Source organism: Alternaria dauci, chromosome 1 (assembly GCF_042100115.1).
Source record: "Alternaria dauci strain A2016 chromosome 1, whole genome shotgun sequence".
Classification (NCBI taxonomy): Eukaryota; Fungi; Ascomycota; class Dothideomycetes; order Pleosporales; family Pleosporaceae; genus Alternaria; species Alternaria dauci.
Genome location: NC_091272.1, coordinates 6,088,498 through 6,103,878, shown reverse-complemented (window position 1 = coordinate 6,103,878; position 15,381 = coordinate 6,088,498). Strand labels below are relative to the sequence as shown.

The following is a 15,381-nucleotide window of genomic DNA, read 5'->3' as shown; positions in this document are numbered from 1 at the left end:
GGTGTAGATGTAGATCATGTACGAGAAAGGAAGGTGCTAAGAGGGCGAATCGTGACATCGAAGGCTTGACAAGTGCCCGCGGACGTCCAACGGGCTGTTGGCGACGGGTAGTTATCGATATGGTCAACGTACATTTTTCATGATGTAAACACGGAATGTTTTTGGAGTCACCTGTTGTTATCGACCTTCCGCAACGAGTCTCTATCGCTGCGTTGTACCTCCAACAATTTGGAGAGCCGTCGGGCGCATGCAGTGAGTCTGGATGTGGATAGCGCAGCTTCAGATTCCCAGTATTTGAGTATATCGTAGTCATAGGTCATGCGCCTCTGGCAGTAGCGCGCTTGCTGGCAGCCCGCGTTCAGTCGAAGTAGCCAGGGAACAGCCATTGCAGCTTCTTCTCGGCTTCTTGTCCGCGTCCTTCCTTCTTTGTCATGGCACCTGCAAACCTCATCTGGCCGTCGAGGTGCTTGGCGAGGACCTGCTCCTCGTGCTCCTCCTTGCTGAGCTCGTTGAGCACCGCACCTACAAATCGCCTGGCGTTCTCGGCATTGGCCTTCATGTGTGCCATGACCATCTCCACGTTGACATCCTCAGAGCCGTCGCCCCTCCAGCAGTCATAGTCCGTGGCCATGCAAATCATCTGGTATCCAATCTCAGCCTCCCGCGCAAGCTTGGCCTCGGGCAGAGCAGACATGTTGATGACGCTGCCGCCCCACGACCGGTAGAGGTTCGACTCTGCGCGTGTGCTGAACTGCGGTCCCTCCATGCAGATGAGCGTTCCCTTGTCGTGCAGAGTGACGCCGTCTCCCTCTAGCGCGTGTCCGCACTGGCTGACGATCTTGGACAGCTTCTTGTCAAAGGGGTCGCCAAAGCCAACATGGCCGACCATGCCGCCCTCAAAGAAGGTGAATGGCCGGATGCCCTTTGTACGGTCGATGATCTGGTCGGGGATAACAAAGTCGCGCGGTCGTACTTCCTCTTGCAGCGAACCGACGGCGGAGAAGGCGATGATGGTGCGCACGCCGAGGTGTCGCAGCGCGGCTATGTTGGCCTGGTTCTTGACCTCGTGTGGTGCGAGCTCATGGTGGAGACCGTGTCGCGAGATGAACGCGACGGGGATCGGCTTGCCGGTTGAGGGCGAAGGGTGTTGGAGGATGGAGACGGGCGACGAAGGCTTTCCCCATGGTGTGTCGACATCGAGAGTCGCGGCGAGGGTGAAGCCCGGCAGGGAAGAGATGCCGGTGCCGCCTATGACGGCAATGTGAACAGGCGCTGTGCACGAGATAAGCAGTTGGCGGAACAGGCGGAGGACGAGAGCTGCGCACCATCGAAAGTGTTGGGAACGCCGGCCATCTTGCGATATGGGATTGAGACGCGTCTAAATGGAGTAAGAGGGGTGAATTGAGGTTTAAAGACACTGGCAACGAGTCTGACGCGTGGAAGCATTCACTGAGGGGCAGTGGGCAGCCTCGCGAATTTCTGCTACGGTGGGGTGCTCTTTCCGCCCACTGGACCCTGATGGCGTCATCTCTCGACCAATGAGAGCTGACCCTGATGACACGCTAGCGGCCATCGCGACGCTTTCTCTCCGTGTCTCCTCGTCCCGTTCATCTCATCAAGCTTTGTGCCATCTAATTGAACGAGATGGTCTCTTCTTGTTGTATGCTATCTTCGCCCATGAATCGCCATCCACTCATCCTTCATCACCCCGCCAGTTCCCAGACCTGCCCCTCATCAACTACCAACTTGACCTTGTACATCTTCATCTTCTGCAATTGCGCTTCGTCAAACAGCATCGCCATCGCTCCCTTACAATGCTCGTCTCTCTCCTCCTGAGTCTTTGCCCCCGTCACGAATCGAATCACAATCCCGGCCCCAGGCCTGAGTTCAAGGATGCCGTCGAGAGCCTCCCGCATCCGCTCTGGTGATGTCGGTGTGCCAAACATGTAACCGCGGAAGGAGCCTCGATCATGCGACACAGCATTGAGCCCGATCTCAACGCTGGAAACTAGTGCTTTGGGCGGGATCCCGATTTTCATCTCATCTGCGTCGAGGAAACGCTTCATCACCCCTGGCTCATCGCCAAACAGGAACGTACTCGTCCGGTAATAGTTTTCCACGAGCTCGTGATAGAAGTCCTGAGGAACGTATTCAATATTCCAGTAGTGCTCGGGGAAATGCTACGCTTTCCATCTCTCGAAGTTGTACGAGTATAACCTCGTGAGCGGGTCCAAGGTTGTCCGGAAATGCTCGCGCTCGATGAGCTCGCGATCGCGTGTACTGAGGTGCAGATAGATCATATCGCGGATCTCACGCGGCAGTTTAGTCAACACGGCGTTGGCAAGTTGCTGGCACTCCGTTTTTGCAAGCTCCTCGACAGCATCTTGTGTCGTTGGCGCGGTGCTGGCAAGATCCTGTTCCAGAAGTGCAAGTTCTTGCTGCAGTGCTGCGACACGGGCTTTACGGATGCTTTCCTCGGAGAGTGCTCTAAGTTCTATGTCAGTACGAACAACATCGTGGAGATACCTTTCCCGGTGCGTTTGCGCCTACCTCAAAGCGCGCTTCCGAAGTTGTCCGCATGCGTGGTCACTAGCACCTCTTTGTGCAGACGCTGGCATCTCACTCATTGCTACATACATTTTTTCTCCGTGTGAAGATTTGGAAAGATCACAGTAACTTTATATTATTATCCAAAGTAGTCCGGACTGTTGTCTGTCAGGGTGCTGTTGATCACTTATTCAGGTACTCATGCCCTGCATATGCGGCACCCTTGCCGAGGCCCCCCACGCCTCACCCTCGGCAATACACTCAGCTTACGCCAACCAAATCCTTTGTGTGCATCGAACTAATCATTCGCAAGATATTCCATTAGTTCGGCATTACATGGTTAGACTACAAAATGCAGGCTCGACGCCACACCACATCCTCGAACCGCTGCTGAGCCCATCGTAGCCAAAGGAATGCTAGATCGACGTGATCCAAGCCCCGATCGCTGTAAAAGCATCAGAGCACCAGTCACGCTTCCGCCATGCACCAAGTTATCGCAAAATTCTCACAATCAGCAGTGCCTATGCAGCTTTATATCTGTCTACAATTCATATTGTTAGGGTAGGTCGTCACTCGAACATGGTCATCACCCGCCCAGACACGGTATATAGAGCTAACTCAGCCCGCATCCATTTCCCACACCTAGCAGCTACATCCACAAACGTCTTTTTCGCAAATGCCACAACCAACATCGCGGAACATCGTTGGGGCGCAATCTTCGTCATGCCCCTTCCTACAGGTTAACCAATCGCCGTGTCCCCTTTCCAAAGCCAGCCAGCACCATTCTCCCTTACTACCGCACTTGTCCCAGCAGTACCCTTCCTCGCAGCCATAGTTACGCACAGCACAGCCACGCGTGTTGACGTCCCCAAGACGCAGGGGTTTTTCAACGGAGTGAACGAGCTCGGGAAAACGGTTCTCGGTATTGGCGTAGCGGTTCACGTCACCAGGGTTCATATAGGGCGAGGAAGGGACGGCTATAGTAGTGCCGAGAAGAAGTGCAAGGGTGGTGATGAACTTCATCGTTGAAGATAATCTAATGGTATAGTCAGGCAAGTTACTCCTGTACTGCTTCAGTACATCCTGAGGTCTCTTACTACGTTGAGAGTGTCGTCGACTTTAGGCTTGAGTGAATGAGATAACTCGTTGGTTTGTATGTCGTGTTTGAGAAAGGAAGCAAGAGAATTTGCTGCGCTGTACAGTCTCTTCTCTTCCACTCGTCTTTATACCTCCTTGATCCATGTCCTCGTCGAATCCCGTCTCCACAACAACGCATTCGATGTCCATCGACACCATAGTCAACCTGGTCTAAGCCATATTCTTCTTTAGCGATGCAACATTGTGAGAGGGCGGTGAAGCCTGTGGGGTAGTCTCTTTCTGGTGTTTTCGAACATTGGTTCTTTACATCCGGCGTTCAGCTCTCGAGGCACTAGAATATCTGCACAAGTGATGTGTATGACGAGTATGACATCGTATGACATCGTATGATATAGTATGTCTAGTAAACTAGAAACCGCTAATTGGTTAGGCTATGCATATGCATGTAAGCATGCAGCTATAGTGCGACAGCAGACTCTTAAGGCTCTGCATTAAGTACGCTCGCAGCTTAGAAGTAAGAATTATAATATTAAATATAATTAAAAGCTACTTAAAATATAGATAGAAAGAGCTTTACTAAAGGCTATAATTAGATCTTAATAAAAATATTATATAAAGAGACATTTAATAAATACTAGAAGGGATTAATAGTATAAGAAATATTTAAAGGGTTTTAAACATCTATTCGTGTACCGTCTAACGCGCTAAACTACTCTGTCCAGCCACTACCAATGCATAGGCTGTTGATCCATATACCTCTCCATTAGCGGCGTGAAACTTCCATCCTCCCTCATCAGCTGAGCAGCTGGGCTCACAAACTCGTCTGCCAAGTGTGTTATGCAGCCAAAGAATCCGTACTCGAAGACCCAATCTCTCTCATCAAACCAGTTACACATATCAATCATGAATCCCTCAACGGATGGCGGATGGCGGCTGATACTTGCAATCTCGGACACGATGACTTTCTGCGCAGGAAACTTGTTGTGCAGGTCTTCGATGTACTTCTTTGCCTCCCAACCCTCTGTCCCGTAGTAGTGAATGCCAAGGTAATTGGGTGGATCGGCTTTCACATCGGGATGGTTCATGAAGCGAATGATCCAGTCAGTGCCTGCGGGATCGGAGGCGCAGCTCGGTGAGACGAGTTCTTTGTGGCGCTCCTTGCGAAGCGCAGGGACGACCTTTGGAATTGAAGTGAGTAAGTCCATCTTACATGTCGTTTCGATCGATTAGGTAAGTTCAATTGAGGAAAATGCTCACCTGATCCTTCCAGTATTTCGCCGCCTTCTCCACACTGATGCCAGCACGCTCCGGCTCGTTGAAGAAATGCACAATCGACTCTTTCGATTCGAGGATCCATTTCCATTCGTTGCCAGCGAGCTCACGCTCGAGATGAATCATCGGGCGGAAGGGGGCACGGCCTTCCAGTTCAGGAGGGACCCAAGCATTCCAGTTGGACACCGAAGAGATGGGACCGTCAAAGTTCACTTTTTCCATCTGTTTTGGGACCTTCTGGGTATTCGTCCAGTCCCAGAGGAGGCTGCGCTTCTTGATAACCATGTTGGAGGATGTTCTTAAAACGGAGCGTTAGAGGGTGAAGGAAGAGCTTTAGGGTGATGAAGTGTAGTTTGTCAGTAGCTCTGGTGTTGTCGATGTCGTTCTTCGAAAACAGGCAGTCACCTTTGTACTGCCTTCTTAAGGCACTCGCTGGGGTGGAGCGGTGTCCACGGACACTCTCTCAGAGCTGTGGCTGGCGCTCATACCGATGATTTCATCTCTGACTCTAGTGATGCCCGACTCTTTCGGTGTTTCCGAGATATTTCCTCGTCAAATCTTTCCTTGAGTAAGATTACGTCGCTTGTAAAGCGTGGGATGAGTTCGTATGATAATGGACCGCTAACTCTTTCGGTAAGATGGACCAAGAACTGAAACCTCGCGGTGTGCGTTACGGCTGCATGCAAGTCGGCCAAGTTTCGGTCAGCTCTCCGATCTTACGTCAGCAGAAATGTTTGCGCTGTACCTAGGTAGCTGAAAACTGACAATCGGGAACAAAACCACCAGCCTTTCGTATGGCATGAACATCCGAACCCATACCACATCATCTGAGGATTTATCGTCACTGCATGATACGAAGCGGCTGTACCTCGTAGCGGTCAGACTGTCATACCGAGGATTTTGTTGTTGTGCTTGGCACTAAAACGCACACAATTGCTTGACTAGACGACCAAAAATGGAGCTGAGTATTTGAGTGTCTACCTAGGTACCTAGGTACCTAGGTAGTAAGGAGCGCTGCCCCAACACCCGGAGTTCCAAAGTTCTGATCCACCACATCGTACTGCAGGACAAAGGCATAGCTATTGGTCATTCATCTGTATCTGTAATGAAGTTAGGAAGCGGATGTTACTTAGAAAGAGACCTTTCCTCGTCCTTAGTTGAACAAAGCCAGAAAAGGAGCCACTTTGGACCACTTCTCAGTTATAATCAAACACGACTAAATTAGCTCGATCTGTCGTTTCCATAATCGGCTTTTCAGGAGAGGTCTTGAATGGGCTCATGCATTACAGTCAGCTCGTTGGAGATTTACCAACCTACAAGGTACATTCTGATCATAGATGCTTGCAATCGCTTCGTCATTCTAGGGTCTTACGGTGTCAATCGTAGCTCAGGTGGATACAGCTGGTACTGGGACTCCGTTCCAGATCACGTACACCGCAACATCCTATCTGGCAGCGTCAGCGATGGAGACTCAGAGGTGACGCGATAAAGAGGCTTATCAAAAGGTACAAAAGTATTTAAGTCAGAGCAATCCCCACCTTGGGATAAGGCCATCAAGAAACGAGCAACTCAAAATCGACTAACTACAACTACTAGTATCTATCTGCCTTCCACGATTATATCGTTCCTAATACCAATCCTCTTCACAATGGCTGTGCACGATCTCATCGTCAAAAACGAATCCCACCACGACCAGCGCTTCCAGGTCCACGGATGGAACAACAATCAGGATATCGTCGTCGCACCGAAAAGCGAGTATCGCATCAAAGCCAATGATGGATCCTCAGGTGCTATCATCGCAGTTCACGATGGCCAGATCGGAGAGCAAGCTGAACTCACGAAGTCCGGCTTCGGAGGAAACGACTTCATTGATCTATCCAACATCTGCGGAGCCGGCGGTAACCTCATCGTCATGCAAGTCGGCGATCCCAGCACTGCCAAGGGCGACCCCAGGTTCATGCAGGGCCTGCAAGAAGCTTGGAATAAGGCCAGCTGGCAAACCAAGAACGAGTTGGCAGATTGTGTCACTATGAGGGATGGCCGCCCTGTTCGCATTGCCGCACCCAAGAACTTCCCAAAGCTCGAGGCATTTGTCAGAACGTTTGCCGATGGCAAGACCTATATCGGTGTCGGAGCGTGGGGTGGACACGCTGGAAACCCGAATGACAACAAGCAGGTATTTTTGAGTTCCTTCAAAATCATGATCAAAGCTGGGGCTAATCAATGCACAGAGTTCAGCAGCTAAAGGCAGCAAGGACTGCCTGATTATCTACAGTGATGACCCGATTTGGATCCCGAAGTAAGCATTGTAAGAAGTGTTTTGGCTAGAAAGATTGCTAATTCTGCTAAGCCAGCTTCGCCTTGCCGCGATGATTGATAATCAAAGCCTCCCGGTTGATCTGCCCCATATGGAGGAGAGCAAAGCCGAGAAAAGTCATTCTGAGGGCAGCGCATCTTCGAGCGAAGAAGACTCTGGATCAAAAGAACACTCTGCTGATATTGAGACAATTACCAGTCCTCTACCGCCTGTTCTAGGTGGAGAAGACTCCCCTATGAGGCAGCGTTCTCGCCTTGTACCCAACCCGACAGAACCTACTCATGAGACTAAGAGCGCCACTCCTGAGACCGAGATTGCCAATGTCGTAGCATCTACCTCTCTTGCCCCCGATCAAGGCCCGGGTATCATCCTCACTAACAAGTCCAACAAGGAGACAGACTATTTCTTCTACGACAACTTCTGGAACGGCAACGGCACAGCCGGCGCTAACTTCGATAAGCCACTGAAGTCCATCAAATTGTGGCCCAATCAGACCCAGTTCGTCAGTTTGCCTCGAACCTTCAAAGGGCGCGTCCAGCGAGGCACGCTGCTTCCCTGTACTTGGGTTGAGTTTCAGCTCGACGCTTCGAACGATCACGCCGCGCATGGCGATATCAGTCTCCAGCAGGGCTGTGATGGTGCCGCCACCGTTGCTTCTACGGACGGATCCAATGTTTCCAACGGCTTCACTCATGACGTCGTAACTGGAGCGCCTGACGCAGCGATCCGGAGGAAGCCCAATGGGGAGCGCGCGACTGATACGACAGTTGGAAACTGGATGGGAGGACCGAATAGGGCTGCGATTGACTACCTTAACAAAGTGGTAGGTCAGCATAGAGCGTACATTGTGGGAGGCACTGGAGTTCCCGATGTGGCTTCTAAGAACAATTGCCTGGCGGTTATAATGTACTAGGATGAGGTAGTGGCAAAGAGTGCAAGACGCCCATATAATAGGTAGAGACCTAGGTTAGAGCCTTAGCTAGTTAACCTTCGAGGTTTTATAAACTTAGATGAAATTAATTAGTATACTAGAACAAACGATATAAAGAAGAAGAATAGATCTATGTAGCTCTGCAAGAATATATCCTCAGAACTTTCTGACCCGAAAGAGAACGCAGAGAAGTCGCATCGACAGCCACCTCAGCAGCATGACGTTTGTATTCCTTGTTTTTCGCTCGAAAGAAACATACTTTTGCCAAAACAAAAGACCACTCAGAAAGGGAAAAGATGTCCACAGTAGCTCCCTTCCAGAGGAGCAAAGTAAGGAAAGGTCGCATTTTCTCTACGGGCCCGGAACATGCTACTTCTTTGGCCCTACGATCGCCTACCATTTGGCGTCTCGGCCTCGAGATCATCACCAGGATACCCCAACGGTTGAATTATTGGTAACGATCCATACATCGCCGGATGAGTCCGAAGGGTCCACAACATCGACGCTTTCGTCGGATTCGGCCTGCACCTCACTTTGTGGTGCGCGGCCGTGTTTGGCTTCGAAATACTACACGAATTAGCCATATGAACCACGATGTACAGGAAGTACCACATACGTACCTCCAAAAAGTCTGTTGTGATGGCCTCGAGAGACTCCGGGTTCCACTTCGAAGCATAAAATGAGTACTTGATGTTGCGTTTGGTCTTAGACTTCTTCTTGCTTTTGATCATGGGTCTATCGGAATCCTCCTTGCCGAGAAGTATGCGAGTCCGACAGTTTGCCTCCTTGAGACGTTGAAGTACCGGAAAGATGACTGGCACAACGTTGTGACACATCCATTCCTGATTTTCAAGACAAGTATTCTCTTCGTTCCAGGGTCGAATCAGGCGGATTGCAATGGCAGTGCCTGGTCTGAAACCAAACAGGGACTCCAGCTCCACGAGAAGATGTTCCTGGGTTTCACTTTCGCCCCACGATGAAGTATAGGGCTCCCAGGGTAGCTGATCTTCACTCCCGCTAAGGGAAGCATCATCATTCTCGACGGAAGTAGTGGGTCGGAACTCATATCTGCCACAATCGACAACGATTTCCACGTTGGAGACAAAGTACACCGGCCGGAAGCCAAGATTGAACTGGTCTGTCGCGCGAAATTTGGCGAAATTGCTGAATCTTGCCTCGAAACGAAAGTGAGAAGATCGATAGTAGTGCTCGCCAATCTCGCGGACCATTTTCGCACCTACAAAGTCACGCTTCCACCAGTGATCGGCGTCGGCCGTTGGTAAACCAAGACGATACTGAGTTTCCGAACTAGATGCGAAGTAATCCAATTCCGACCATGAGTTTTGCACACTCTTGAAGGAGAGGACTCCCCCGCATTCGATGATATATCCATAGATGATGTCTCGGATCTCCCGAGGAAATGTCTTGTAGACCTTGTGGCAGAACTCAAGGCAGTCGTTTTTCGCGAGAGCCAGGAATGCAGCGGCCGTCTCATGCTTGTTGGCAGCCGTCTTCTTGTGGAGAATTTCCACACGCTCTCGCAGTCTTTCAATCTTGCTATACGAATCTTGCAGCTCGGACTCAGTGTTACGCTCTTGCTTCAGCGCGCTGCGATCATGTTAGCTAATGCTATAGATAACTGACTAAGACTCACTTCAAGCAATTCGCACGTAAGTGCATGCTCGAGCTCGGCAACACTGACATAGTCGTCATTGTGGTAGGTGACGTTGATCGTTGGGACTGGATAAAGTGAATTGGAAGAGGTTTTGTCCAGGAACTTGTTTTAAGTAGTAGAACGAGCTCACGACGCTGCCTGAGAGGCACGTGGTGAGAGCGAGGGCGCCAGCAGGTAAGTCTATCATCAGGTGATAGAAGGCGGAAGGCGGGTCCATGTATATTATCGGCAGGTAGAGTAACTCCATGAATGCCTCATGGTTATGTATCTCAGCCGCCCGCAGAATCGCAACTCACGCAAAAGGCTCATGGAGCAATGGCCCTAGCCAAACTGCGTGCCAAACTTCCCAGTCCCAACGTATCTGGTAAAGCTAGTAGGTATGCATCACGGGGAAATGGAGATCATCCGCACACAGGTCAAGCTCATTTGCCAGTTCAAGCTCTTCTTCCCTAGTAATCTCTAATCGTTCCAGTAGTCGTCATCGCTGTGATTTTCGGTTCCGTCTTCCGAAGTGCTACAACCATCATCTGGTTCGTAGTCGCTGTCTTGCTCGGATGGTTCGTTCAGTGTAGTATAATAAAGCTGAGTAGCTTCACTACCAACCTAGGTAACAAAATCAGCCACATAGGATGTGATATGGCAAGGTCATCACGTACCTGTTGGAACACGTTTACCCACTGAGAGTGTGAGGACTCTGCCATTCCGGGTAAGAGTAAGTTCACACGATACCCCTCTACAATAGTGGGTGAGCCGGGCCCGAATGTGTGCGCCGACTCTTGCTCATCAGTCCACACAGCAACTACGAACTCAACTTTCCAACCGATGAGACTTGGAAGCAGCTGTGAGAGTTGGTGGAAGATCCGGGCTAGATGATGCGCATCCGGCCCGCTAGTCCTGAAGCAAGAGTCCAAATTTATCCGTAGGCGTGCTGGTCTTTTCAGCAAAGCTGCACCTTGCAGAATTGGGGCGAAAGTCGATTCGGAACTTGCCTCATCCCTAAGGCCAGCACAAGGGAGCGTGATCTCTAAGTGGCGGACTAGATCGAGTGCTGGACGACCAAGAGTTAGGGATTCTGAGAGTGCCGCCTCTCCTTTGAGGAACCCATTGATAAGATGCACATCTGTTGCGAAGTCGAACGTGCAGGTCTTGTACCAGCACTCGACCAGTTCTCGCCGCATCCGGTCCCCCATATAATCTTGACATTCGAAGATGTGCCAAAAGCTTCCCACAGAAACAGCGAAGACCACTTCCGGCAGATTGTCATGTTTTCGCCCGAGTACAGGAACAGTGTGGTGATTGTTATGCCACTCGGTGGGGCCCACGATATGTTTGTAGATCATGTCGCGAAGTTCGCGTGGCAAATACTGCTGCATGGCTTCGCACGACGGACGGCATCGACTTCGGTCTATTGCGGTCATCTCTTGTATGAGTCCTTCAGCCTCCGGATCGACACGCCGCTGCTGCGTTAGATTAGTGTCAAGCTCTGCTTCTAGTAGGCTCCTCCTGAGTTCGATTTGGCGGAGCTCATTGCGTATGCGGTACTCATCCTCTACTAGCACTTGTTTGCGGATTCGATTCCTTGTTCTGTACTGATCTAGGCGCTGCTGCAGACTGTGTTCCCGTTATACATATCCTACGTTTGGAGGCTGTTCAACCTACGCGCGGGCGGCCCACATGTCCGGTGCAGTGCTCAAGATGGACTCCATCTCCGCTGTCCACGCGATGAATTGTTCCGCGTTCGAGCGAGGCAATTGAGAGGGCGGAAGTTCTGCGAAAACAACCCGATCGAAGTGTTGATTGGGACATTGTGAGGACAAGCCCTGGGTGATGCGGGGTATCCGCTAGCGCACAGGTCCCTGAAGGCGAGTGATTGGTGGCTTTCTGGTCGTCAATGACAAGCGGGAAGCTAGCAGCTGATTGGCTGTTTCACACGCAGCTAAGCGTCGCATCAGAACTCCGTGTATCCAGCGTCTTTTTATAGTCATTGTATGACTGTATACTCTTCTTCTTTCCTTGATCTTGGGGTACATTCGGTGTGTCATGCCGGCAAGGTGCTTTCATAGATTATGACATAACGTCCCTAGCTTAGTGACGCGTGGAATTCTGAAGCTTGGGTAGCTAAAGTTATCCCATCCTCACGAGTGACCAGGTTGAAGCCATATAGTGGATACATTAGGAGGAACAGCGGATACGGTGTGCCTCGATAGTCTTGGGAAAGATGCGCAGTACAGCTGGGATCAGTTCGAGCTTGTATAGAGGCCTCAGCAGTGGTACTCAGCACATTGCGAAGCGAGGTTTTTTAGCGACGACCCGTTTCTACTGCGCTGGTTAGGCTGACCGGGCGCTAATTGCGACGCTCCGATGCGGTGTCTCATTGCGCCGTTTCTTTACGGCCTAGGTAAGCTGCAATGATGACCCGTGTGGAGCGTTGGACCCTGAGAAAGCCCCGCAGGCACTTATATACCCGGTACGCCGCCTTAAAGGCACCTGCCGTACATAGAAGGTCACTCTACGAAAAAAAGGATGCCACCCGAGGGCCTACTGGACCCTGAAATCTGCATCACGACGGTCATTGGTTCTCTGTCCTAGTGTACGGGACGCCCCGCAGGTACCCACAGACCGCTAACGTAGATTGAGGTGGCCTTACCAGAGCATACGAGCAAGCTCGGCGTAAGTCCTAATTGAGATTCTGTTCACCACTGGGGTAATTGACGCACTTTGATATGGGCAATCTAGACCGTGGCTTGTACAGCTTACAGAACGCTAGAGCCGGGCGGACCTCTCTGGTTGAGTCTGCGTCGATAGGTTCCCTCGAGTTTCACGTAACATTGGGACGTTCCAAGGTTGTGACCGTTCGATCTCTTGGCGATAGTACAGATCGATTTGCATCTCACTTTCTTGCTGGAATCAAGTATGGAAAACATCGTCGAGACCTCAGTGATTCCATTCCTGTGAGCAGAGCTCGAGTCGCGCGGGTGAACCCCATCAGGAGAGGTTTGTAGGACACAAATTTAGGCTGATTGGTGCTGAATGTTTTTCAGGCGCCCTGTGGTGGACTCTGTAGCCTCTAGTTCATGAACTTGGCAGATCGTCGTTACATTGAACAATGGGGCGGCCGTCAGACCTACGACCAACGGGGCGTAGGGCAGCTATACTAGGTAGAATGCCAGATGATGGCAATGCAAAGACGGGCTGAGAAGAGTATATAATCCTTGAGCATCTCTCTCTTTTCTTTCTCATCATCACACTCATATCAATCACTACATTGCTCAGACTCAACCTTGTCCAAAAGAACCGCAACCATGAGATTCACCGACATTCTCTTCTGTGCTGTTCAAGCTGCTGGCGTTCTCTCAGCTCCCCACGCCGGCAATGAAGGCGTAGCTCCCGACTTCGCCAACTCCTCCGTTCCACCTACCGACACACCTTGGGTAACCTTTACCGATAAAATCGTACGTTGATTCGGGTTTCTTTGTATTGCCCTACCGTTTCAGTACCTGTGCATACACTACAACTCATGACATGTATGCGTGCCAACGTATTGCAAGTTGGAGACGTCACGTTCGGCTACTTCTGAAGTTCTGAGATAAACCTTCCGAGGTCAGGTTGCAATTACTGACCCATCCATCTTTTAGAGTCCCCTCAACAGACGCGCTTGCTGGTCAGGCTCACCATACGGATGTGATCTTGGCAAGAAGCGCTGCTGGAAAGTTTGTGGTGACCAGGGACAGTGGTGCTGGACTGCAGGCGGTGATGGAGGCGGAGCCTGGAACGGATGCTCTAACTGGGGTGATTGCGACCAGAACGCGGCGTGTGGAAAGAACTGCAACAATGCCGCGGAGTGCGGATGCAGCTGCTAGAAAACTCGAGGAGAATGGAAAGTAATTGGCTTAATACATAACTGGGGCTCAGCTCAATCATGTTGGATTACGAACAAACCCCTGCCAATGCCATCAGTGTTCTCTCAAGAATGTGTATCAGCCAGTTCTCCTAGCCTGTCTCAGTTCTCGAATTTTGATCATTGTCCCCTCCATAATCTATGTACCGGTCCGTCTCAGACAAGTCATTTGACAATTTCTATTGGTCAGTGAAATTCCGGTCATACTTAAAAGCACATGCATAATGATGACCTTCACCTCACTACTAACCCACGTGAAAGAGCTGAAGTTTCCAATATTTCTCAGCACATCTTGGATTGTCTCTACCTTGTGGGATCTCATCAATGCTCAGAGTTTGCTTTCATAATGTTACACCGCGACTCCTTGTCCGCCACAATGGCAGTCTCTACATAATGTCCCTGCCACGCTCCAAGTGGATCGAAACCACTACGATACAACAACACACCGATTTGAACTCAGGCCTCTTAATAGCAGCAAATATGTCTCTTCGACGCAACAGTATTGAGTTATCCAAAATTACTCCTCAACCGACCGGAGTTCCTGCAGATTATGTTGACTCAAACCACCCCCATTTCCCTCACGACTCCGAAGCCCAATATCAACCTCCTTCATTCGGCAAAACCAGTGCTTTTCTCAGCAAAAAGTGGATTTGGATTGTCGGGTGCCTGGTTCTGGGGTCAGGACTTATCATCTTGTCCCTAATAATCGGCATTCGGATCGGCATGTCAAAGTTGCCTCATGAGCCAGCTACAGTCTACGAGACGACTATCGTGACATTCACATCAACTGGAGGCACCACCAGAATAACACCAGAGCCAACGTATACCACAACGACGATTCACACCACTCCCGGTCCAACACCAACAGCTTCGGTGTCTTTTATCAAAGCGCCTACAGGCCTTACGAGAGTGGCTTCTCCTCAAGAGACTTGTACTAGCAAAGGCAGTTGGCCAACCATCGAAGAATGTAGAGGAAACTGTGATGTACCGGGAAAACGATCGGTGTGCGGAAAATGGACCGGAGGATACACGTGCGTGATCTGTCCGCTTACTGATGCTAACGCCTTCTTCTCGTCTTTATAGACAGAGAAGCGATAGTTAGGCGACTAGGCTTAGGCGACCTAGATGTATGTTTTCTGGTGAAGGCATTTCTGATGGAAGTTCTCTAGATTCGCCAGTTAGTTCGGGAATGACTACTTGTATTTGCATGATAACGCTCTTGTTGATGTGGATCCAGATGATTTGCGTATACTTGCCGATGTGACTGTGCTTCTCCATTTCCTCATAATGTGGACCGCTTTCACTTTCAATCCTGTAAACATGACATTGTGAACCAACAGTGTGGCATGTGTACGCACCGTGTAGCCAGCAGCGAACTAGCGATGACCCTTCAGCCTTCTTACACTGGCCTCAATCAGCACAAAGGCTTCCAAACTAAACCAATCGCAACTGTCGCCCAACCTTGGAACCTTGTCATATCATTCGTGCCATGGCTTCCAGCAACAACCCCTTCAGAAGACATGCTGAAAGCATGTCGAACTCTCCGGAGTCACCCGATCTCTGGAACACCACAGAACCTTCTATTTTGGACGGCGTTGAAGCCAGCAAAGCACAACCGTCGCCATCCTCAGCTCCAGCAACCT

At 50.5% G+C, this 15,381-nt stretch overlaps 7 protein-coding genes across 7 annotated transcripts; 2 read left to right on the top strand and 5 right to left on the bottom strand.

Annotated features, from left to right (window-relative positions):
- Nucleotides 1-358: 358 nt before the first annotated feature.
- ACET3X_001891 (uncharacterized protein) lies at nt 359-1,353 on the bottom strand (the record flags this gene model as incomplete). Its single annotated transcript, XM_069447233.1, has 2 exons — nt 359-1,272; nt 1,326-1,353. The coding sequence occupies 2 exons, from the start codon at nt 1,351-1,353 to the stop codon at nt 359-361; spliced, it is 942 nt and encodes a 313-aa protein (XP_069312133.1).
- Nucleotides 1,354-2,180: 827 nt separating this feature from the next.
- ACET3X_001890 (uncharacterized protein) lies at nt 2,181-2,639 on the bottom strand (the record flags this gene model as incomplete). Its single annotated transcript, XM_069447232.1, has 2 exons — nt 2,181-2,487; nt 2,551-2,639. The coding sequence occupies 2 exons, from the start codon at nt 2,637-2,639 to the stop codon at nt 2,181-2,183; spliced, it is 396 nt and encodes a 131-aa protein (XP_069312132.1).
- A 1,674-nt stretch (nt 2,640-4,313) lies between these two features.
- On the bottom strand, nt 4,314-5,571 carry ACET3X_001889 (uncharacterized protein). The gene is made up of 2 exons (XM_069447231.1): nt 4,903-5,571; nt 4,314-4,823 (listed from the first exon to the last, which is right to left on the bottom strand). The coding sequence occupies exons 1-2, from the start codon at nt 5,200-5,202 to the stop codon at nt 4,371-4,373; spliced, it is 753 nt and encodes a 250-aa protein (XP_069312131.1). The 5' UTR covers nt 5,203-5,571; the 3' UTR covers nt 4,314-4,370.
- A 994-nt stretch (nt 5,572-6,565) lies between these two features.
- On the top strand, nt 6,566-8,147 carry ACET3X_001888 (uncharacterized protein; the record flags this gene model as incomplete). Its single annotated transcript, XM_069447230.1, has 3 exons — nt 6,566-7,093; nt 7,149-7,216; nt 7,268-8,147. The coding sequence occupies 3 exons, from the start codon at nt 6,566-6,568 to the stop codon at nt 8,145-8,147; spliced, it is 1,476 nt and encodes a 491-aa protein (XP_069312130.1).
- A 441-nt stretch (nt 8,148-8,588) lies between these two features.
- On the bottom strand, nt 8,589-9,878 carry ACET3X_001887 (uncharacterized protein; the record flags this gene model as incomplete). Its single annotated transcript, XM_069447229.1, has 3 exons — nt 8,589-8,732; nt 8,786-9,773; nt 9,820-9,878. The coding sequence occupies 3 exons, from the start codon at nt 9,876-9,878 to the stop codon at nt 8,589-8,591; spliced, it is 1,191 nt and encodes a 396-aa protein (XP_069312129.1).
- A 421-nt stretch (nt 9,879-10,299) lies between these two features.
- Nucleotides 10,300-11,516, bottom strand: ACET3X_001886 (uncharacterized protein; the record flags this gene model as incomplete). The annotated part of the gene is made up of 3 exons (XM_069447228.1): nt 10,300-10,443; nt 10,497-11,451; nt 11,500-11,516. The coding sequence occupies 3 exons, from the start codon at nt 11,514-11,516 to the stop codon at nt 10,300-10,302; spliced, it is 1,116 nt and encodes a 371-aa protein (XP_069312128.1).
- Nucleotides 11,517-13,142: 1,626 nt separating this feature from the next.
- On the top strand, nt 13,143-13,700 carry ACET3X_001885 (uncharacterized protein; the record flags this gene model as incomplete). The annotated part of the gene is made up of 2 exons (XM_069447225.1): nt 13,143-13,292; nt 13,476-13,700. 2 exons carry the CDS (start codon nt 13,143-13,145, stop codon nt 13,698-13,700), a joined length of 375 nt encoding a protein of 124 aa, XP_069312127.1.
- Nucleotides 13,701-15,381: the final 1,681 nt, after the last annotated feature.